At 38.3% G+C, this 22,130-nt stretch overlaps 1 protein-coding gene across 2 annotated transcripts in view; it reads left to right on the forward strand.

The window, feature by feature from the left end:
- Positions 1–365: 365 nt before the first annotated feature.
- The window catches only part of ANLN (anillin, actin binding protein), a 31,763-nt gene continuing 9,998 nt past the window's right edge, over positions 366–22,130 (forward strand). For both annotated transcript variants that reach the window (XM_052792860.1, XM_052792868.1), the window contains exons 1-20: positions 366–456; positions 5,515–5,668; positions 6,025–6,309; positions 6,751–7,097; positions 7,806–8,028; positions 8,985–9,178; positions 9,315–9,422; positions 9,914–10,034; positions 11,535–11,651; positions 12,214–12,440; positions 13,002–13,153; positions 13,463–13,610; positions 14,260–14,395; positions 14,728–14,910; positions 16,741–16,867; positions 17,889–17,937; positions 18,017–18,073; positions 19,549–19,587; positions 19,948–19,969; positions 20,983–21,095. In XM_052792860.1, coding sequence (XP_052648820.1) covers positions 439–456; positions 5,515–5,668; positions 6,025–6,309; positions 6,751–7,097; positions 7,806–8,028; positions 8,985–9,178; positions 9,315–9,422; positions 9,914–10,034; positions 11,535–11,651; positions 12,214–12,440; positions 13,002–13,153; positions 13,463–13,610; positions 14,260–14,395; positions 14,728–14,910; positions 16,741–16,867; positions 17,889–17,937; positions 18,017–18,073; positions 19,549–19,587; positions 19,948–19,969; positions 20,983–21,095 — 2,820 coding nt within the window. In that variant the 5' untranslated portion in view covers positions 366–438. The remainder of the gene's footprint in view (positions 457–5,514; positions 5,669–6,024; positions 6,310–6,750; positions 7,098–7,805; positions 8,029–8,984; positions 9,179–9,314; positions 9,423–9,913; positions 10,035–11,534; positions 11,652–12,213; positions 12,441–13,001; positions 13,154–13,462; positions 13,611–14,259; positions 14,396–14,727; positions 14,911–16,740; positions 16,868–17,888; positions 17,938–18,016; positions 18,074–19,548; positions 19,588–19,947; positions 19,970–20,982; positions 21,096–22,130) is intronic.

Consider the following 22,130-nt stretch of genomic DNA (forward strand, 5'->3'; position numbering starts at 1 on the left):
CGAGGCCAGGCCTGCTCCCGGAACCGGAAAAGGGAGAGCCAGCCCGGCCGCGGCCCGGATCAGGCCCAGCGAACCTTCCCGGTCCTCGCTCTCTCCCATACAGGGAAGGGAAGCCGCGAAGGAGAAGAGGGAGAGCAGGGCAACCTGCTGTCTGATTGGATAGCACTCCTGTCAATCAATGCCCGCTGCCGCGTGGGGCGGAAGGTTGTGCGCACGCGCACGCCTCCCTCCGCCCGTCGTGCCTGCCTCGCATACGGCAGGGGCTGGTGCGGGGGGGCACGCCCCCGTGTCACGTGACTGCGCGGCGGGCGTGGGCTCGCGGCCGCCTCGCGCATGCGCATCCGCGGCGGGCGCTGAAATTCAAATCTGAGGAGCGGTTGGGGTGGTGGTTTCGTCACTCTCGGGCGGCCTGAGGGAGCGCGAGCAGCAGCAGCAGCGATGGACCCGTTCACTGAGGTGAGGGCATGGCGCAGGCCGGCCCCCGAGCGGTGAGCTGTGGACGGGGTGCGCCTGGGGCTTGATCCGGGGCGGGGGCGAGTTGTCAGGGGCGGGGGCCGCAGGGACAGAGGGCAGCAATGGCCGGTCGGGGGCCGCAGGAGAGCTGCTCCTTGTGGCCGGGCTCTGGGGGCGGAATAGTTTCTCCCAGCCCTGGCTCCTGGCTAAGGCCTGTCAGCGCCCCTCATCCCCGTTGACGTTACTGTGGGGGGTTGTGGACCTGTAGCCAGCCTCTTTCCCTTCAACGGGGAGACGCTTCTCTGCCCCCTCGTCTTGCTTGTGCTGGCACTTCCAATTTTGTAGCCGCCCAGGCGTTTGTGGGGCGTCAGATCTCTTCCAGGAGAGGGCGGAGGGGTTATTCATGCAAGGGTTTGTGAAGGAGAGGACCTTTTCTCAAGCGGGCTGATACATGACTGCGTTTCCTAGCGCTTTAGTGTTTGCTTTTCACGTGAGTCTGGCAGATAAGGTTTTCGGCTGAAACAGAAGGGCCCCTGGAAACTAATGGGAGTGGTATTGACGCACATTGTGCCTGCCGTATCTAAAGGTCGAGTGTGAAGTTTGCCCAAAGCAGCGACCATCTCATTAAAAATGCGTCCTATTTGACTTCATTGCCACCTGTGATTGGTCACTTTCATTGGCAGGCACAGTTCCTCTTTTTTAAAAAAAAGTAGTTGTCAGTTGTCAGGGTGGATTTGCATGTGTGTGCTTGAGTTTTACAGAGGCAAAACTGTAACAAAATGGATGGAACTGACCGACTTGAATCTGTATGCAGGTTGGAGTTTCTTAAAGATGCTGTGCTGTACTCTGATTTTATGTGTGACAGATGTAAAGCTGTGGAGCTGTCTTGTGACTGCTTTGAGAAATGTCATAGTAGAAATGGCTTTCAGTTCACAGCCTGCCTAAACAGAAACCTAAACTACTTTAGCAAAAAACCCAAATCAAATATGTTGGTGAAATATTCTCTCCTCCCCATGAAAACAACCTGTATATCAAACTGACATACTTTAAATAGAGTGCCCCAAAAAGGAGACTGCACAGATATGATTTAAAAAACTGAACAGAAGGTATTGATCTGAACATATTTTCTAAATCTGTTATGCCAAGGCAGATTTACCCTACTCCGATGTAAAGGCTTGCTAAGTATAAACATCCAAAACCACCTTCCTTAGTTGCTAGTGAGTGACATGATCTGACTAGTCTTAAATAAACTTCAAGTCCGTATTACTGAATCAAGTTTAAAATGGTTTTGCATGCTGGGAGATATTCCAACCTCAACACGCCCTTCTTGTAGATAACTGACTGAAAAGTTATGACCAACTGCGAGGCCACTCCTCAGAGTAAACTTTATTCAAATGTGTGCTTGTCTTGCAGAGTGCTTAGAATGTTGCCTTATCAAGAATGTTTATGCTGTGGAGGACATTGCACTGTTAGTCAGATTTTTACACAATATTAGTGTATTAGTATTGAAGTTTAATAACTTTCCTCAAAAAAGTTTTCTGAAAAGGAAGCTTTTTACCACCTACTATGAAGTATTTATGTTCTGGTTTTGTTTTTTTTTTTTTTCTTTTAATATAACCTTTCATTAGCTTAACTACTTTCAGATAATGTTTGACTACGAATTACCATGCTCTGTTACTTACAGGGAAGTGGTGAAGCCTTGTAAGTGTTGATTATGTAAAGCAGTGTAATTTGATCCTTAATTGGCCAAAGCATGCTGTTAATTCAGTGTTTGCTGATCGCTTTACAGTAACAAATTTTGTCCCGGTCTTACTGAATTTAAGCTCAAATAAATCTTGCTCTAAGATTCAGTGGAATGCTTTCAAATCAGACAGTTCTGAAATAATGTTTCTTTTGATTAATCTTACAAGCAAAAACTAATAACCTTCTGAATCTCAACCAAATTATTAATACAAAACACACTGAGGAGATGGTGCAGTGAATACTTTTTTAGGGTCACAATGAGCATACTATTTGTGATTCAGTTTATAGCTGACTGTATAATTCGCATTTCTTGCACAAAAGGCTTTGTGTTTGGTACTACAGAATGTTACAAATAGTCTAGTTTATTTTGCACTTTGAAGTACTTATTAACATTCATAGAGCCAAGTATGGTTTCCTAGCATGGAGGATGACAAAAGAGAAGTGAGTGATGCAATTGCTCAGGGGAAAATTTGCGTATGTGAAGTTTGGAGTTAACTGTTCCTTCAATCTCATGGATAAATTTGCTCCCTTTGCTGCATTCTGCTAGTAAAGCAGGACAGTTAGAACAAATTCTTCCAAACACATATGGGCCTGAGTATCTTCTCTAACGCTGCTAAAAATGTACTTTAAAACATAGTTTTTTAAAACCAAGATTCCCCATCAACATTTAAAGTGGGAAGGCCTTTTCTGACTTTTAGAAGGTGCTTCTACAACACAAACAGTGATTCTCTAACTGCGACTTAGTAGTTCCCAGATTCCTAGATGTAATGAAATAGGTATGTCCTACTCTGAAACTTTGGCTGTCATCAGAACACTTGGAGAATGTACTTGTAGCAAATACCCTGTTGATGAATTTGAAAAGTAAGTCTCAAGTTCTGGTGACTGGCTTACTCATCATGTGTAATAGCAGAGTTTGAATTGTGGCGGTTGCATGGAAAACTTGAGATACGAAAAGCCAATAGGAGGTGGAGTTCAACAACAGAGGCGTGCATTCTTGGAAAGTGACATCCTATTTGTAATAACTGAAACTCCATTTTACTGAACTAGCAAAACAGAAAGGAATGTGACTGCATTTGAATAGAACTGTAGGAATACTGTTGTGGGAGATCTACTTAACTTTGTGCAAGAAGAACAGTTAGTTTATATAGCCTTTAAGATTTTATTTATGTGGGTATTACCTGCACTTTGTAGCTCTGCCTTTTGGAGGTTGAAATAAGGAAACTTGACTTGTCGACACAACTAGCATTGAAGGCACTCCTGGCATTTCATGTTGTCATCCCTCCCCACTTTTTTTTCTTTCTTCTCCCCCCAAATCCTCCTTTTCTATGGAAGTTAGGCAAGCTGATTTTTGCTTTCACAAAAAACTGTTGAGATTGACGTTCCATTTGTACTGTGTTGCCCCACAATGGAACATTGTTTAAGACGTCAGCCTTAGACAGTTAAAAATGTGAAATGTGTATTTAATTGCTATGCAACAGGAAACGTAATGGCTGGCACAGTTCTCACAATAATTTATGTGCCACCAAACAAGTGCAGTTTATATGCTTCCCTTTAAAGGCCATTAGTTCAATCACACAATTGCTTGTCTCAAAATGCCTTAAAACCTAGATCAAAGGAGTAATTAAGTAACTTTTAGGTGTGATCAAACTGAGTGATAATGCAATATTTTAAAAAAAAAAACAAAACACAACCTTGTACTTCATCCAATTATTTAAAACTTGGATGCTATAAGGAATCATTTTTCTACTAGTGTGGAACACTTCCTAAAACAGCTCTGTGGTATGGAATATGATCATAGTATTCAAATTTCCAATGGATAGGGAATGAAAGAGAATGTCATTAGGTAGCTTAATTGGTATAGCTTTATATGTTCCTTTGTATACAGATATATTGTGATAAATAGCCTGTTTATTAAGACAACTAGTTATAACATCAGTCTATTCTTAAAACTTAAGCTTGAGGAAGAGAAATGCACCTTTTGATTTAGAAGGTGTAATAGTAACATTTTCTTAAAGTATTAACAACCATGCATTTAATTTGTTGAAATTTTTGTTATGACCACTTGGCAACTACTTCAATGTTGATTATTTTCTTAGAGGGTTAGTGCCAATCAGGTGATTTGATGATGTGCTTTAGTGAGGTGCCAAAAAAAACCTACTAGCAAGACTTGAGGTGGGTGTTGGTCTCTTCTGTCAGGTGTCTGGAGATAGGACAAGAGGAAATGGCCTCAAGTTGAGGCAAGGGAGATTTAGGTTAGATATTAGGAAAAATTTTTTTACTGAGAGGGTTGTCAAACATTGGAATGGGCTGCCCAGGGAAGTGGTTGAGTCACCATCCCTGGAGGTATTCAAAAAGCGAGTGGACAGGGTACTCCAGGGCATGGTTTAGGGGGCTGGTTAATGGTTGGACTCAATGATCTTGAAGGTCTTTTCCAACCAAAATGATTCTATGATTCTATGACAGTTCAAGACTGTCACGTGGTGATTCAGTAAAAAAAAAAACCCAACAAAACTACTTTCAAATGTTTTCAATTACTTCAGGCTCTGTAGAAGCCTCTCTTCTCTCTCTCTTTTTTTGGTTTTTTTTAAATTCTGCCATTGCTTGTGTCTCTTTAGTCCGGTTTCCTTTGAAAGCCAAGCTAATGGGAGACACTAGTTGGTTTGATGACTGGAACTTTGAATCTACTGGCTAGCTACACCTCTTCTTAATAAAAGAGTAGGTGTCTCAAACTTAACTGCTTCTACAATTTTCATGAAAGTTTGTGGCTAGGTGAAAAGACCCAAACCATTGCTTCTGTGAAGAAAATGCTGCAGCCTATTGTCTGTCTGGTAGGCCAAAGAACTTCAGATAACCTGCAAACATATGCTGACTGGCCAGATAGCAAGGAGGTAGCTTGGAACGTGCTACAGTGTGAGCTACCTTTTATCTAACAGGTACTTGTGGAATACGGGAGAAGCTGTGGGCATTGCAATGTTGAAATCAAAGCATGGAGATCGGAGGTTATCACAGTGAGAAAAAGGAGGTAGACAGAAAAAACATGTAGTTGGCAGGGTAGAAAACAAGTCTTGTTTGTTCTGCTTTCAGGAGGGACAGCCAGTCAGAAAACCAGGCTTTGAATATTTCTATCCTGTTGCATTACAGTAGGTCAGTTAGCAACATCTGAGAGCTGCGCTTGTCTTAATGTAGCCTTCACTATAAATTTCTGGTATTGTGGATCTTAGTATATGCATATAAAATTCAAACATTTTTCATTTGAGCTATTACTAGTTAACACACTTATTGCAATGTATGGTAACACATGATTTATTGACTACTCAGAAACTCCTTGAAAGAACCCGTGCCCGGCGAGAGAACCTGCAGAAGAAAATGGCTGAGCGGCCCAAGACAGGACTGAGACCCACAATACAGACCAAGAGGGTCAGAGAGCCTTTGTTAGAAACTGGTAACCAGGCACCTCTTCCTGGTGAAGAAGGTATTTTGCAACAAGTTTAATAAAGATTGTCTTTTGATATAAGTCCCATCTCCTTTTTTTCTAAGGGCAAGTGAAAACTCTTTGTGTTTATCTTAAACATTGATGGATGCAGTTACCTGACCACTGGGAATGAATATGGCTAATGTTTAGCTTAACCTGAGAGCAGATGTTCTAAGTAATTAGTAAGTTATTTAAAAATAACTGTATAATGCCAAAGATAGTGCCTTGTCCTTGGTAGAATTTGGGAAGGGCAGTTTTTTGGGAGGCATATCATTGCATTACAGTTTTGTGCTGTCTCTGAAAATATTTTTAGATTGTTTGAATACTAATTTGCTTGAATACTCTGACCTGTACAGTGAAACCTGGTACAAAGTCATCACCATCGAAGAGGCTCTGCCCTAACAATATGGAGACTCAAGCTTCCAGTTCGGAGAACATACAGCCAGTTCCCTCAAGTTCCACAAGCAATCATTATCCTGAGATGACTTCAGAGTTGCATGTAACTGCTTCTAACAGGGCTTCATTGGTTCAGCCTCTTGAGAAAGGAAAAACAAACACCAAGTCAGAAACTCCTGCAGCCCTTTCAGTCAAAACACGTATGCAGAAACTGGCAGAACAGCGACGCTGCTGGGATAGCGAGGGTATATTTCACTTGCTAAGCATTATTGGTATTTCTCAGCGTTTGCATTAATGATTATGTTTGCTAACAGAAGATAATTTTGTGTGTGTGAATGCTAATGTTTTTGTAAAGAATTCTTAGACAGCACTGGGGAAGGCCTAAAATAATGAAACTGTTGATTGCAGCTTCATTTTATACATATTTTTTTTCCCTACTAATGTGATACCTTGCTCATAACAACAGTGACATAAAACTAGTAAACTGCTTGGTTAGAAATGTGTTGTCTTTGCAATGAGCTTTAATTTGACTTGATTAGTCTCAATGCCTTCAGAGCTAGTAGCTTGATTCTGTTCATGGAAAGAACATCTAACTGTTGGTAAACTTAATATATAGCAAAATGCAAAAGATGCAAATATAACTCAATATATTTCATTAGCAAAATAAATGTGTTTTCTTTTTCCAGATCCCTCTGAATGTGTTCCTCTGTCTCCCCTCCAGTCAAAAGATCTGTCTGTTTCTCCACCTAAGCAGACATCTAGTGCCCTGGCAAGTGATACCCCTATTGGGAGAAGAGGCCGTTTAGCTAACCTTGCTGCTACCATTGGTTCCTGGGAAGATGACCTAAGTCATCCATCTGCAAAGCAAAACAATGCACAAGAACAGCCTGGCACTACTTGTTTATCCAAATTGTCCACTACAAGTGGAGCATCTGCTAGAATCAATAGTAGCAGTGTAAAGCAGGAAGCTGCATCCTGTTCTCAAAGGCTTGTTGAGGCTTCTATTAATAAATCAGCAAACTCAAAGATAGAGGTGAGTGTCTGATTTAGTTGCTGATTAAAAATTGATTTGAGTATCGGGGGGACAAATGTTAACCCATAAGTGTTTAATCTGAATTTAAAGACTTGATGTGAGCAACCTTAGTCTATTTACAACTTTTGCATTATTGCAATCCCACATGCCCTTTTCTAATAGCAGACCTGAAACACCTTAGAATCCCTTTTATTGATACTTAAAGACGAGTGTACTTAAGTCGTGTAAAAGTTGATATCAAAGTAATTGGTTGCTGCCCTTTTGACCATGAGAAGGGGGCTTCTTGCAGAGATATTGGGTTTCACTCTGTAACTTCATGTAGTTGCTTGACTTAAACTGTAAATATTTATTGCTGTATGAAAATTTAGTCAGAATGCTGAAATTAGCAGTACCAGATACCTATTGTTCAATTTATGCCATTTATGAAATGACAATATCTGCCATGTGCAGTCTTGTTTAGGGAAATGTGGGAAAATACCTAAAGTAGCTGGCAAAAGTACCTGGAATCAAATGCTGAAACAATTTGAAATACTGGATAAAAAAAATCTACAAAAAGCTTATAGCACTTGTTCTCAGCTTTTTCTATTGTTGATGGAATAGGTGTGTTATGTTATAGTATGCTATGCAGAATGCTTTCATTATTTTTCCTCTTGAGAGAATAAGAATGTACAGTCTCATCTTAACATTATTCCTTTTTTCCTTGTTAAGGATTCAAACAATTTTTTGACACAATCCTCAAGAGTCACTGTTCCCTGTTCTAAAGAATCTGAACTACGACAACAGCTAACAGAGAATCCCTGCAGCCCTCAGAAAGCTGAAAAGCGTACACAAACAGCAAAATCAACTTTGCCTCAACCAGTTCAGTCCAAAGTAGAGCCAGTCAAAGGAACACATGTGCAACTTGAACCTAAGGGTAAACCCGCAACACCAGGTAAGCTGTTTTTCAGCTTCAATAAATGTTCATTCAAATTAGGCTTGTGTCCTGTGTTGAAAACTACATATTGATTAAGAATTTATGGTAACATACTAGATAATGCTTATTTTGTGCTGTAACTTGAGTAAAGTCCTGAAGAGCTCTGTGATAATTATCATAAATGAACACCTTCCATATTTTGCAAGGGTATTTTCTTGGACACGATTTTAGTAACTCTTGAGCAAAATCAATGTAACTTTTCTCTCTATGTAAAAATGTATCCTGGTAGCATCAGTTAATTGAGACTATTCAAAGCTGCTTTAAAATTGTTGGATACTACGTGTATCCAATTGATATCAGGTAAAGAGTCTGCATATGTTAGAAGAAATCAAAGCTGAATGTCACATAGGTGTTCTAACTTTGCATAGTGTCTTTCTTTTCAGTGGTAGTATTTAATGTTGAAGCAAGTGATCATGCCCAGTTTTAAATTCAACTGCTTCTTGGGTCAGAAATTTGGACTAACAACTTGAACTCTTTGAAGCGATGGCCAGTAGAGCAAGCATGTGTCTCTAGATATGCTGACAATAAAAGACAAGCTCAATACATTGTTTGGCATCCGCCCCAATTTATCTGCATTATGTACTAGAATGCTCATTTACATGAATGATGCAAGTGAGGCTGGTTGTAGAGGAAATGTTGAGAAAGCAAGCCAGTTTAAATAACTGGTGGATCACATGTGGACTTTAAGAGAAGGACATCAATTAGCTCTGATTTGCTGCTTTATTAACTTCAGTGTTCTGTTACTGTGGTGATTTGCACTTCAGGTTTAATTTGTATAAACTATAACGGAGCAAGAGCTGTAAAGGAGACAGCCTAATTGCTTCATTGAGAACCTTCAGCAGGATGCAAAATTGCAGTGATTTCTTTCTGTGGTTTTGAGAGTTTCTTTCAATGCAAAACAATTGTTTTTGTAGGGGGATCAGGAATTAAGCCCTTCCTGGAACGCTTTGGGGAGCGCTGTCAAGAGCGTAGTGCACGGAGTCCTGCTACGAATACTTCAAGGTGCAGAACACCCATTGTTACCCCAAATACAAGGACAATCCAGGAAAGGCTTCTCAAACAAAATGAGAATTCCTCTACTGCCAGTTTAGCACTCCAGCTTAAGCAGGTATGACTTGCTATGTTCATAGCTTGCTTATAAGCTTGGGGAAGATTCTTACTGCTCTGCACCTACCTGAGGAATTTGAAATGCTTTGACATCTTAAAGCTGTCGGCTTTTCTCCTGTTCCCCTTTATTTGCTTAGGAACGTGAACGAGAACTTGCATGCCTTCGTGGCCGGTTTGATAGGGGCAATCTGTGGAGTGCGGAGAAAAGTGAAAGTTTGAAGAGAAAACTTCCAGAAGCTAAAATGGTAATGTTACCTCCATGTATCAAAAGATGATAGTCTGTGAATTGCTTTAACATGTTCTGAACACAGGGACAGATGTGCAAATGTAAATAAAAGATAAAAACATATGCTTTGTGAATGCCCAGGCTGTGCAACACTGCTTGTCAAGTGGTTTGTGTGATTATTAACAAATTATTAGATTTTTTCCTCCTGCAGAATCAATTAAGGAGACAAGTGGTGCTGCTTTGAGCCAATTGATCGACTTATTTATTTGATAAGTGTGGGTTTTTTATATTCTATAACTTTAAAAACAAAAGAAAGCTCCTTACACATACTCAATTTAGTATTTAGTACTTCAGCTGAATTTCTTATATAAATAAATAGGATCCTTCTTGATATTGGATAGGCAACTTTTTTTTTTCCTAGCAGGTGTTAAAATGTGTTTCTGTCTGGCAGGTTTTTTTAGTCACTTTGACCATTACCTCCTGAATGTACTATGGTTTTATTTTTCCCAGGAAAGCCAATCTCAGGCTAGTCCAAAACATCCTCCTAGTTCAGATGCCACTGCTTTTGGATCAGCAGAAGACAAACCAGCAGGTGATATGCAAGCAAAGTCTCCCAGTGTGGAGTCTTCAGGTAAGAACTGTCACTGCCTGTGGCTAATACTGGACGGAAGCACTACCCTTGACATTCATGAGCAGATAGAGAGGCGAGTAGCACTGATGTATAGAACTGGACCTCTTATTTGGTCACTGATTTGTCTAAACCTTCTTGTGTGATAATAATACTCTGCACTCCTATACCATTTGAAAGATTGGCAAGGCAAGACTGCCTTTTCGTTTCTCAGTGGGTTTACCTGTATTTCATATTTCCATGTATGATAAGTGTAGGGAGAGTGAATGAGAATCATCAGTTACAAATTTAATCTATACTGTACCTGAGTATCCAGACTTCCACAATAATCTAATGGGAGGGAACTCTTCCCTTGTCAGTATCCCTTTATGCTATTAATTCTTAGAGTAGGGGATGTGAAAATAATTCAGAGATGCTCGTGACACCCTTTGTGGTGCTTACTGAATTGTCCTGGTTTTGACTGGGATAGACTTAATTTTCTTTCAAGTAGCTGGTATAGTGTTATGTTTTGAGTTCAGTATGAGAAGAATGTTGATAACACACTGATGTTTTCAGTTGTTGCTAGTGTTTATATTAACTCAAGGATTTGTCAGCTTCTCATGCCCAGCCAGCAAGAAGGCTGGAGGGACACAAAAAGTTGGGAGGGGACACAGCCAGGACAGCTGACCCAGACTGGCCAAATGGGTATTCCATATCATGTGACATCATGCCCAGTATATAAACTGGGCGGGGAGTTGGCCTGGGGCAGGGGGTGGATCACTGCTGGGGAACTAACTGGGCATCGGTTGGCAAGTGGTGAGCAATCACATTGTGCATCACTTGTTTTTATTATTATTGTCATTTTATTGTTGTTGTTGTTATCATTATTAGTTTCTTCCTTTCTGTTCTATTAAACTATTCTTATCTCAACCCACTAGTTTTACCTTTTTCCTCCTGATTCTCTCCCCCATCTCACTAGGTGGGGGGGGAGTGGGTGAGCGGCTGCATGGTGCTTAGTTGCTGGCTGGGGTTAAACCACAACGTGAGTGGAATAGCCTCCAGTTCTCTGTGAAAAAAGAGTGAACTTAGTTAATGCTTCTTATAGGCATTATGGGCAAACAGGCTATCAAATGTGCTTCTAGCAAAACAGGATGATATCCTGCTGTTGGGTTTTGGTACGGTGGTTTTTGTGTGGTTTTTTTGTTAATTTGTTTTTTAAATTTTCCCTTTTTGCTCTTGAGTGGCTGCACTCTACTATTGTTTCAGCATTGTTTCTTGTTTCAGCATTGTTTCTTGTGCTATCAGCTTTCTGATTATAAGATAGAAGTCTAGCTGTACAGGTTGTGGAGGGTATGTATTCTAATGCTTTTTTTTGACAGCAAACTAACTGGAATACTTAATCTAGTGGGCTGTTTGTAAGTTGTCAGCTGTACTATCAAACCTCCAAAATTCAATAACTAAAAAAAAAATAAATTCAAAGGCTAGACATAATCTTCAGTGACTTCTTTTTTATAAACTACTTAGATGCTTCTAAATGTGAAGAGACTGATAAACCCAGTCCTCTGAAGACCACTGAGCCAAAGAGCCCTGTAAAAGCGATGTCTATCTCAAAACTTGAACAACTTGCTGAGAAACCGAAAGGTTAGTATTGAGTAGGTATATATTAATGCACTTAGCTATCTGTTGCCACTTGTCCAGCAGAGTGTTAATATCTTTCAAGTCTGAACAATTAATTTGCCATACATCTGCTGGTGCTCATGTGTGTTTTGTAACAAGGTTTATGTAAAACAAATCGGGAAACTTCTTTTATCATTATCCTTCTCTCGTGACATTCAAGTCTTCAAGGAATATTAAAACGCTGATACTAAAAGTTTATTGTGAAAAGACAGAAATGACTGCTCTACCATGGGACTTGCAGTTAAGTTTCAGACCTGTTTGAACTAAAATGTTGAAACTTGTTGAACAAGTGCATCTTTTTATTCCCTTGCTGTATCAATTACGCAGTATATGTGGTAATAGTATATTAAAATAAGGATGGAAGTATACTTTAGAATTCTATATGCCTGACTATAATAAGGGCTTTTTAATCAAACTTACCTGAAAAGCAAAAATAGTTGGCTTATCTGTTAACATCTTTCTGTTCACTTAAGAATGAAGAGTTCAGTCTTGATGCTACTAATATTTTATAAACATCACCCTTCAGATGAAGTATACGAAATTGAAATGAGTGTGGATGATGAGATGAATAGCTCAAAAGTGATAAATGAAATTTTTGAAGTTCTTCAAGAGGATGGTCCAGACATAGAAAAGCTGAAGAAAGAAATGAGCATGAGCTTGGAAGGTGAAAGTGATGAGGAGGAGCAGGAAGAGTCACTGAATATTTCATCAATGTCTCTGTTAACCCCTCTAGTGGAATCTGTTGGTCCAGAGGTGAGCGTTATGAGGAGATGGGGAAGGGCTTGTTTATCAGAGAGATGTACAATTTTCTTGTGAACGGTGATGTTTTGTTGTTTTGTGGTACCTGGGCAAATAGAGAAGTTACAAATGACACTTTGCTGATGAAAACATAATGAGGTAAAGTTATTTTCCTCTGAAAATAGCATAGCATATGGGATGCTCTGCTAAGCAAGTGGTTTAACTTCTGCTAAATCAAGCTTGAGTATATACATCTATTACTTGTGCTGGACTTCCAGTGGTATACATGCATTCAGTGAAGTGGTTACTGATGAAAATCTGAAGAGAAGTAATTATGTAATGTACCAGTTTGGAAACTAAGGGTAAAATCTTCTTGAGTTCAATGATCTATTGGTGTCTTTGAAATAAATAAATTAGCTTGCTCCATGTCCTAGGAAATATTTGTAAAATGTCTGTTATATAGTATTAAGCGGCCTCCAAATTTACTGTTTATATGCAAAACAAGTAAAGGTGAGAGAAAACAGATGATGATTAATGTGGACAGATATCTGTAATATAACCTGTTCTTCTCCCCAGGCCTTTGTCTCTCCTTGTAAGTCAACTGGTGAAGGTAGTAGTATCAGTGATATAAGTCTGAAGTCTGAAAAGTTCCAAAGGACTAAAGTCCCCAGGGCAGAATCCGGAGACAGTATTGGCTCTGTGTCAGAAGATCGCAACCTTCCATATAGGTAATAAACACAAAACCCCACACCTGATTCTGTAAGTGTACAAATTAAGACGCTGGCTTTCTTGACTCTTCTAATGAAGCATACTGCTTGAACTACAAACAAAGCTTTTTTCTAAGATCTCTGCCTTTATCAAAGATTGTCTCTGTGTAGTCTTTATGTTGCTTAAACTTAAAATGAGCTGATAGAATGCTTTTTTTAAAGCCATTTAGGCAAGTTGGAAAACATCAACACCTGGCGCATATGTATGTACATAAAAAAAAAAACTTGCCATGCCTGCGAAACATTTAATGGGGTTTCCTCTTTTAAAAGCGTTGATGCATATAGGTCTCAAAGATTTAAAGAAACTGATCGTCCTTCAATAAAGCAAATCATTGTTCGCAAAGAAGATGTTACTTCTAAACTAGAAATGAAAAAGAATGGCCCATCTGATCAAGTCAATATCAAAAAGAAAATGCAGGTATCTAATATACTTCTTAAAATTCTTTCTAATTTACTATTTCCTCACTTAATTTCCCCTGTGAATGTCCAGGACATTGACGTACTGCTTAGAACTGCAAAATTAGGTTGTTAGCTTAAATATCTAACAATAGGGAATGATACTGCATAATTTGAACAGCTAATGCATCTCTTAGAAGGATCATGCTATGGAGTAAGTCTGGAGAGAACAAGCCATTGTTTTGAGAAGGGGATGGGGAATCTATATCTTATTACTGCCTTTGTATTAGGCAGGATTCATAACTAAATACTTTCAGTAGACAATATTCTGATCTTTACTGGTGCCTTGTTCACCTACATTGCTGAATTTCTGGTTAACTGCTCCTTCCCCTGGTGAAGGGAAGACTAGACTGGATATGGAGTGTACAAGCGTTGAAGTTATTGACTCCCCACCATATTTAAATCACCTCTGAGGTCAAAACATGTTGTGCTGCAATATTCTTTTGCAGAAGTAACTGTAAACTGCAAGATTTTTGTAGTTTACCATCTAAATGGTGTGATTTTTCTGAAGCATAGCTCCAAAAATGCTAATCTCAACACATTTCCATGTTTGAATGTAACACTAAATCTCTCTCTTCTTGCTAATTATTTTTACTACTGGTTTATTCCAGGAGCTGAATAATGAGATCAACATGCAGCAGACAGTGATTCATCAAGCCAGTCAAGCTCTGAACTGCTGTTTTGATGAGGAACATGGAAAAGGGTCACAAGAAGAAGCAGAGGCAGAGAGACTTCTTCTCCTTGCAAGTAGGTTTTTAGACTCAAGTTCAATTCTTTGTTGTGAACACTTTGGGAAGAATTGATGAACTCTGGCAATGTATTTATTATGCTACCTTGTAGCCACTTATTTATAGTTCTTCACCGGGAAAACAGGAGAGGATAATATCTGTTCTGTCTCAGCTTCTTCTATAGGCAAGAGGACATTTTTGGTATCTTTATTGTCCCTAATACTCCTTCTATTCTGGAAGATGATTAACATTTCTGCTGCATTTTACATACTTCTGGCAAAAAAAAATATAAATTGTTCAGGACTACTTGTTCCTCTATTACAACTATAATGAACTGATTTCTCTATGCAGCTGAGAAGAGAACTGCTTTATTGGAAGAACTGAATAAACTGAAGAGTGAGGGACCTCATAGTAAAAGAAATAAAGCTGCTTCTACATCCACTGAATTTGCTCCATCCAGGGGATCTGTTTCCATTTCAGAAATGCGTCTACCTCTAAAAGCAGACTTTGTGTGTGGTACGGTTCAAAAGCCAGGTAAAACTAGCCACTGAAAGCTTTACGCCTTCATCCTCCCTACGTATATTTCTGGTTCATTCTTGTTTTTTTGTCTTCTGTGTTGGTGTTTCTCAGAACTCTGGGAGCAATGAAAATTTAGCAATTACATTGAATTGATCTGCTTTTTGGCTAAGTTTTCAAATTTTTCCACGGTTGTTTTAGTTGCATCCTTTTCTGGCTTGTGAGGTTCAAGAAACTTGTCAAGACTTTTTCCTGGCCAGTCTTAAGATCTTTGTGGTCCTCTGTAACCTGTTGGGGAGGAAGTAGAATTTTGTATCTCAGGTTGTCTTCTTTCTTGCTGCCTTGGAATTTTTTTGATGGATGCAAATCTAGCACTAAATATCACTAAATAAATTCTGACCTCTCTGGTGTTGTGAAATGCTCATTAAGGCTCAATTTTTTTACAGTCCTTCTGTTAACAGCCCAAAATACTTAACTTACAAAGACTAGTCTTCCATTATCTTGTCACGTTTAAGTCATTAAAGCATTAAAATGTGGATTTGTTTCTTCTTTTGTTCTGGAAGAATATCTGGCAATATCTCTCTGTAGGTCTAGAGACTTATCCTGGAACATAGTAAGCTTCTGTCAGGGGGTTGTTTAAAGAATCTGCAAGCCTACCTGTGCGATTTTATATAATGCTACAGAATATGATTGTAGCTAGACAGGTTCCTACTTCTTGCCTCACTAAAACTTGAGGACAAAAGTCATTGGACAAACTCTTGTTTAATATTTGTTGCAAAACGTTCTACTAACGAACTCACATGTCTGTCTTGTTTTCTTGTTTAACTGTCCTATGAAATGTAAAGTGTGTTTTTTATATATTCAAATAAAACTACAGCCAACAATATAAATGTAAATATCTGACCTAATTTACACCCCCACCCCACTCCCGACATGTTACAGTTCTTGTTGCATAAGAGAATTCATCTCTGTTTATAGGAAAGCCTCCCTAATGGTTACAAAAATATAAGTTTCATTTCTATCAGTAATTCTCAAAACCAAATTGTCTAAACAAACAACTATGAACTATTTGTCATCAAAACTTTTATTCTGGAAGTGCAGCATTTGCTATACATTGTGCACCAGAAGCTCTATTAAGTACTTTCATCTCTGAAGAGAACATCAAATATAAAGAGTACAAATTGATGCTTACTGCAGTCTTCAACAGTTGTTCTGAAAGTTGTGACTTGTCCTACACAACAGAGCATTCAAACTGTTTTGGCTTGTTTGTTTTTTGTTTTTTGTTTGTTTGTTTTTTTAAATGCGGTATGACATTATGCAATGCTTTCTTGCTTTACTGCTCAACAATTTGCTGCACAAATTCCAAATTATCTCCTGACACTACTGAGATGTGTCCTTGTGGTAATCTTTCTTTTTTTTCCCCTTATGTGAAAAGTTAGGGAAATGAGTTGTCTGGATAACCAGTTCCTTCATAGGACTGAAAAAAGCATGAGAATGGGCAGTAGTGAAAGCTGCTGTCTAGTTAAGCTGGCAGGCCTAGAGAGTAACAACAGAGTATAATGAACTAAGATTAACTGATGAATCTGACAAAGTTCTTCCTCTCCCCTCTCATGTACTGGGTAGTGTAGGTCTGGCCTGAGATGCCCAGGCAGCAATGCAGTTGTGAATCCTGTGGAGACAGTAGGAAAAATAGATTGTTTTAAGAGTAAGTTTATAAGCAAATCTTGACTGTAACCAAGTGTTTAAGTGGGGTGAAACAGAGATGTGTTTAATGGCAATGCAGTACTTGAGGGTTTTTAGATACTTGGACACCTCTGGCTAACAAACCTATCTGATTTGTATTTACAGAAGCAGCAAATTACTACTATGTAATAATACTGAGATCTGGAGCAGAAAACATGGTTGCAACTCCATTAGCAAGTACTGCCAGCTCCCTGAATGGAGACGCTCTTACTTTTACTACGACATTTATTATGTAAGTATAAAGAAACTGTTTTGGAACCAGTTTCAACTCTGATGGTGGAGCATGCATAAAAAGGTTTAAAATCTTCTTATAAGGATGGCATATTCTGCAAACAAATATGGTGAGATCTTCTGGTATCGGTATTTCCTGCTTCAAGAAATAGCTGGAATGCACTTCTCTCAAAAGCGTGGTCTAGACTTATTCTACCATCCATCAGCTAATTTGTCTCTTGCTTTTTCTACTTTTGTTCTCTCCTGGAATACCTGCAATGACAGATGGATTGCTCTGCTTGAGATGATGCGTTTTTTCTCTTTTGCAGCAACTAACGTTTTATATAGCTATTTGGTTTTGGTATCTGGAAAAAAATAGTACTCTTAAAACTAAAACTTCCACTCTCATATATTAGCTAAAAAGGTGTTGCGAGTTCAAATGGATGGTTGTTAATAAAAGTCTTCCAAAATAAATGAACAAACTCCCTTTTTAAAGTCCAAGCCAACTGGAATTTTTGCTTAAAGCTCTTTACTCAAAAAACCCAATCTCTGTTTCTAGAACAGTGTGCCAGCAGTGGACTGAAGGGTGCAATCTGAGAAATGGTAGATGTATTCAGTCTGAGAAATTGTAGATGCATTCTATCTGCCCCTGTTCTCTCTCCCCTTTTGTTCTTTGAGTTCTTGCTTTTGCTTCTCAAAGGCATCTTGAAATAGTATTACATTCAAGTCTTAAAACCAGCAATGCTGCTTGCACTGCAGAGTACTATTGTAGAAGTGAAAGGATCTCGGACAGCCATATTGGCCTGCAGGAACAAACTGTGACTTACTAGTAAGAGATTAGCTATTAGTCAGCACTATGGCTAAGCTTCTCTTGTGTACAACCTAGCTGCTCCCTTGGACAGTTTTAAGGAGCAAAGAAGTAGAGAGTAACTTAAAAAAAAAAAAAAAAAAAAAAAAAAAAAAAAAAAAAACAAAACACCCCCAACAACCTCTTTTGTTTCAGTCTGTGTCTAACTTATTTTTTCCCCTCTCTTCCTTTTTAGGCATGATGTGTCAAATGACTTCGAAATAAATATAGAAGTTTACAGTTTGGTATGTATTGGTTCCTGTCAAGAGGATGTGTAAGGGATAAGGATGTGTTGTACTTTCTTAATACCTTCTTGCCTTACAGGTGCAGAGAAAAGAAGTTACAAGCACTGATAAAAGGAAAAAGGCAAATAAATCTAAGGTAAATGAAACATGAAAATCAGTATGTTGTATTTCAACAGAAGGTACACTAGGAAGACTGCAGTGTTCAGGGAGAACTGACTAATAGTCTTGGAAAATCTGTTGCTTGCTTTTACTCTTCTTGTTCTTTCTTGGAACATCTGCAATGACAGATGGGTTATGGAGTCCTGCAGCTATTAGTAGATTGGACCTGCAGCACTTGGTTGAGTCTGAAATATATTGGAGAGGAAGGAGAAGTCATCTTACTAGTTCTGCCAAATGCTGTGCTTTGCAAACTTTCATTTATTAGGTGTGGCGCCTCTAATAGTGATTTAGTGCCCTTATTCTCCACTTTATTTAAACTACACCAGTCAATATGCCCTATCCTGCAGTTTGGTTTGTCTTAAAGGCTCTATTGGTCAACTGCAACGCTTTTCTTTCTTCCCAGTGTTAAGTAAAAGCACTAGATGCTTATTTTTTTAAGAAAATGTTTTAACTCCTTGAACATAAACATTTCAGCTTGGATAGGGTGTACATTTCAAGTGTTTGTACTTTATTAAGGCTTTGTGACCCCAGACAGGCCAGTGGCTTTCAGGAGGTGGTTGGAGGTTTTTTGGGGGTTGTGTTTTTAGTTGGGTTTTTTTTTCCTTCTTGTCATTCTAATAGCTGGGCACACAGCATATTAATGATTTTTAGGCTTGATTTCTTCCTTGTCAAGATATATGTCACTTAATAAAAACAAGAAACTTGAGTGTCTTTCAAAACAGTTGGAATGAGTACTAAAATCCTGTCTCTACAAACAGAAATAGGAACTTTCTTTAATATTTACTTACATTTGGCACAGGGAAAACATGCTTCCACCTATCCCCCAATAAAACCAGTTTGAAGTCTGGGGTTTCTTTCTCTCCTGTGCTGTAGTTTAGAGGAATCTTTGCTTAAAACTGAATGTTTTTGTGGCACTGTAGGTAAGTTGTTGATGTGGGATTATCGGTTTGCTGATGACATCCTGTATATGCTTTTTGACAAGCTTCTCATGCTTGTCTTTCAGCTTCAAGAATAGATGAGTACATAATTCCAGTTCATGTTTAATACACAGTCTCACTTAAACTTTGAGATTTTTCCACTTCAAAATATAGATAATGTACAACAGTAGCACATTGAACATCTCTGTACTTGTATTGTTAACTCTTATCTTTAATAAGCAAATGTAACTTTGAAGCCCTGTTACATGAAGGAAAAAGGTCTACTAAGATTGGCTTTTTTCATGCTGTCCATCCCAAGCTAATGTATACTTTTTTGCAGTAAATATTTCTTTAATATGTAGCATTCCTTCCACTGAAATACATCCCGTCAAAAAACAAGACTTACTCATTACAACAACTAGTATCCATTCAAAATTTATTTAGATAAGCCTTCAGTAGTTTCACTGTCTAATTTTCACACTAACATGGACAAATTCAGTAGCAACTGGATTTACCTTCTTATATTCTTTTGTAGGTTATCACTCCAAAGAGATTATTAACATCTATTACCTCTGTAAGTATGAATGTAATATTGTAGCAAGATCTGGTTATGACTACTTTCAAAGGCGATGTTCTCACACTGAATAAGGCTGTGCCCATAGTAGGCTCTTTGTGTCCCTTAGTTGAAACTATAAACTGTCCAGCTTTCTGCCAAACTCTTCAGCCATCAGCTCAAGAAATAGGTAACAGCTCTAAATATGTAATGCTGGCAATATGCAGTTACTACACACTTATTCAGACTTTCTTTTCAGGTTGTTTTTGTTTGTTTTTAAAGTACTTCACATCTAGTTTCTTTCTAACCTAGCTTAGTCTTCTGTAGAAATTGTCAGAAATTACTTTTCCACTAAGCTTTTATTTCTCTCTCTCTTTCTAGAAAAGCACCCTTCTTACTCCAGGTAAGTGAAATCTAAACATCTTATGCCAAGATGAATAACCTACACTTGCTGTCTAAAGCAGTGTATCAATAAATAATACTTGTAACAGATGATAATTTGGGAGTAATAAACACAGAATTATGTCAGTTTGCCAGCCCAGAAACTGGCCCTGTGTTTATTTCTGAGTTACCATTATGTTTAATGGAAGATCTCTTCACAAAATCAAAGTTAATATCTCATAAAAGATGCCTGTGGCTTACATCCTTTTCCTGAAAAGGTGAACTCAAACAAATTTTAAGATTTTTAACCTAGAGTCTGATGTCAAAAAAGTAATACAGAGCAAACTTGAAAATACGAACTGATTCTGAAGTATTGCTTGTGTGTAGTGTTTTTATATTTCTGACTCTTGGGGGAGAAGAGCAGTATCTCCAAGTGTTTTTCTAGCCACATAAAAATGTGTTATACGCTTGTCTGACTAAAGTATAAGATACTTGACCTAGCTTTAGTACAAATTGCAGCAATAAGGAGCTCATGAACTAACTCTGGAATGTCTACCATGCTGCTGCAACTAGGCAGATTCCTGTGCCTGAGCTATAGCACTTGTTTCTATTGATATAAGTGCAAAGAGGAATATAGGCGTGCAAAGAGGAATATAGGTGTGCAAATTCTGGAAGACTGCAGCATGTCACTTGGACAGGTTAAGAGATTTGAAAGTCATGTTCCTACCTGCAGGGCATGTGCACTTTGTAGTGTGCCCTAGAGTGCTCTCTGTCCCCCTGAGACTTCTTAAAATGCTTTGTCTTCTCCTTTGTGAATACTTCAAAACTTCTTTCTGAAAGAAAAGATCTATTGAGGAGGAATGGTGTGCATCAACATACTGTCTGAATGTGCTGCTGGGCTGTACTGCAAAGAGTACTTCTCCTGGAGTACAGAGTAGGGCACGCACACAGTAGTACAAATAAAGCCTTTTTAGGCCTTGCAGCAGCCTGATTGTGTGTTGTGTTATGACTTGACTTTAATTTCTTTCTCCACAGCCATGGCCAGTCCAGGTGGCCCTAATGCTGTACGCACTACTAATTTCATCCTTGTTGGATCCCACAAGCTATCGCTGTCTTCTGTAGGAAATGCCAAATTTGCATTGGACAAGGTAATGGAAATTATTGGTTACTAATCCAAAGGTAATTGCGTACTACTAAAGAAATGAATATGAGTCTGGGTTTACTGTTTTCAGGAGAAATTACCATCCTAGAGCTGAAACATACAGGTTTATATATATATGTTAGTTATATATATGTTAAAAAAATTTATGTATAGTTGTTACTCATATTTAATTTTGTATGTCTAAATGTAATTTTGAGATACAACAGAAAGACTTATGTCAGATGTTCTTTCTTTTCTGTAGCTCAATGTAAGGTATAGTTATGCAAAGATAATGGAGGCATTTGGTTACTGATTTGCTTTCACTCAAAAAAATATTGATGTATGCAGTTGGCATCTCTGTACGTGGTCTTCATATTGTTTGTTGCTCTTACAGTCTTGCAGTTATTACTAAAGACACTAAGCATGTTTTAATGATAATGAAGTATTTGAAATTTTCTGCATTTAATTGACTTAAAAATTGCTGTTTGAATATACTTAGGAGTATGAGTTTCTTTTTATATCCCAATTAAATTTGTAGAAGAAAACCATCTTAATATTTTTTGAAAGAGAGCTATTATTGAGTTTTATACCATTAGTTCCTTGTCTAAACAGAATATGTTTATTGGCTCTTACCATTAGAAGTTAAAAAATACATTCTTACATTCATTGCAATCTCTAACCTTGTAATATCTTATATCTAAAACCTATTTTAATAGGTGTTTATGCCAGCAGCTACCCTAAACTAACTTAAATTAATTCAAAAGTTACTACATCTTATGGTAGTACTAAATTACAGCTTTATCCAAACAGCAGCATAAGAATGAATTTTCTTCTTGGCTAATTAAGTCTTATTGTGATGATAGTAGTATTGCAATCATAGATTCTGAGAGATGAAGTAACAAGAATTGGTTGTTTGTGCATAAGATTAGAACCAAAATATTGCAATAATCCCAACTTGCTTTTTAGAAGTTTTACTTTTTGCAGATAGAACCAGATTCCTTTACTGAAACAGTTCTTAGAGCTTAACAGTTGAATTACACTG

This window comes from Harpia harpyja, chromosome 1 (assembly GCF_026419915.1).
Source record: "Harpia harpyja isolate bHarHar1 chromosome 1, bHarHar1 primary haplotype, whole genome shotgun sequence".
NCBI lineage: Eukaryota > Metazoa > Chordata > Aves > Accipitriformes > Accipitridae > Harpia > Harpia harpyja.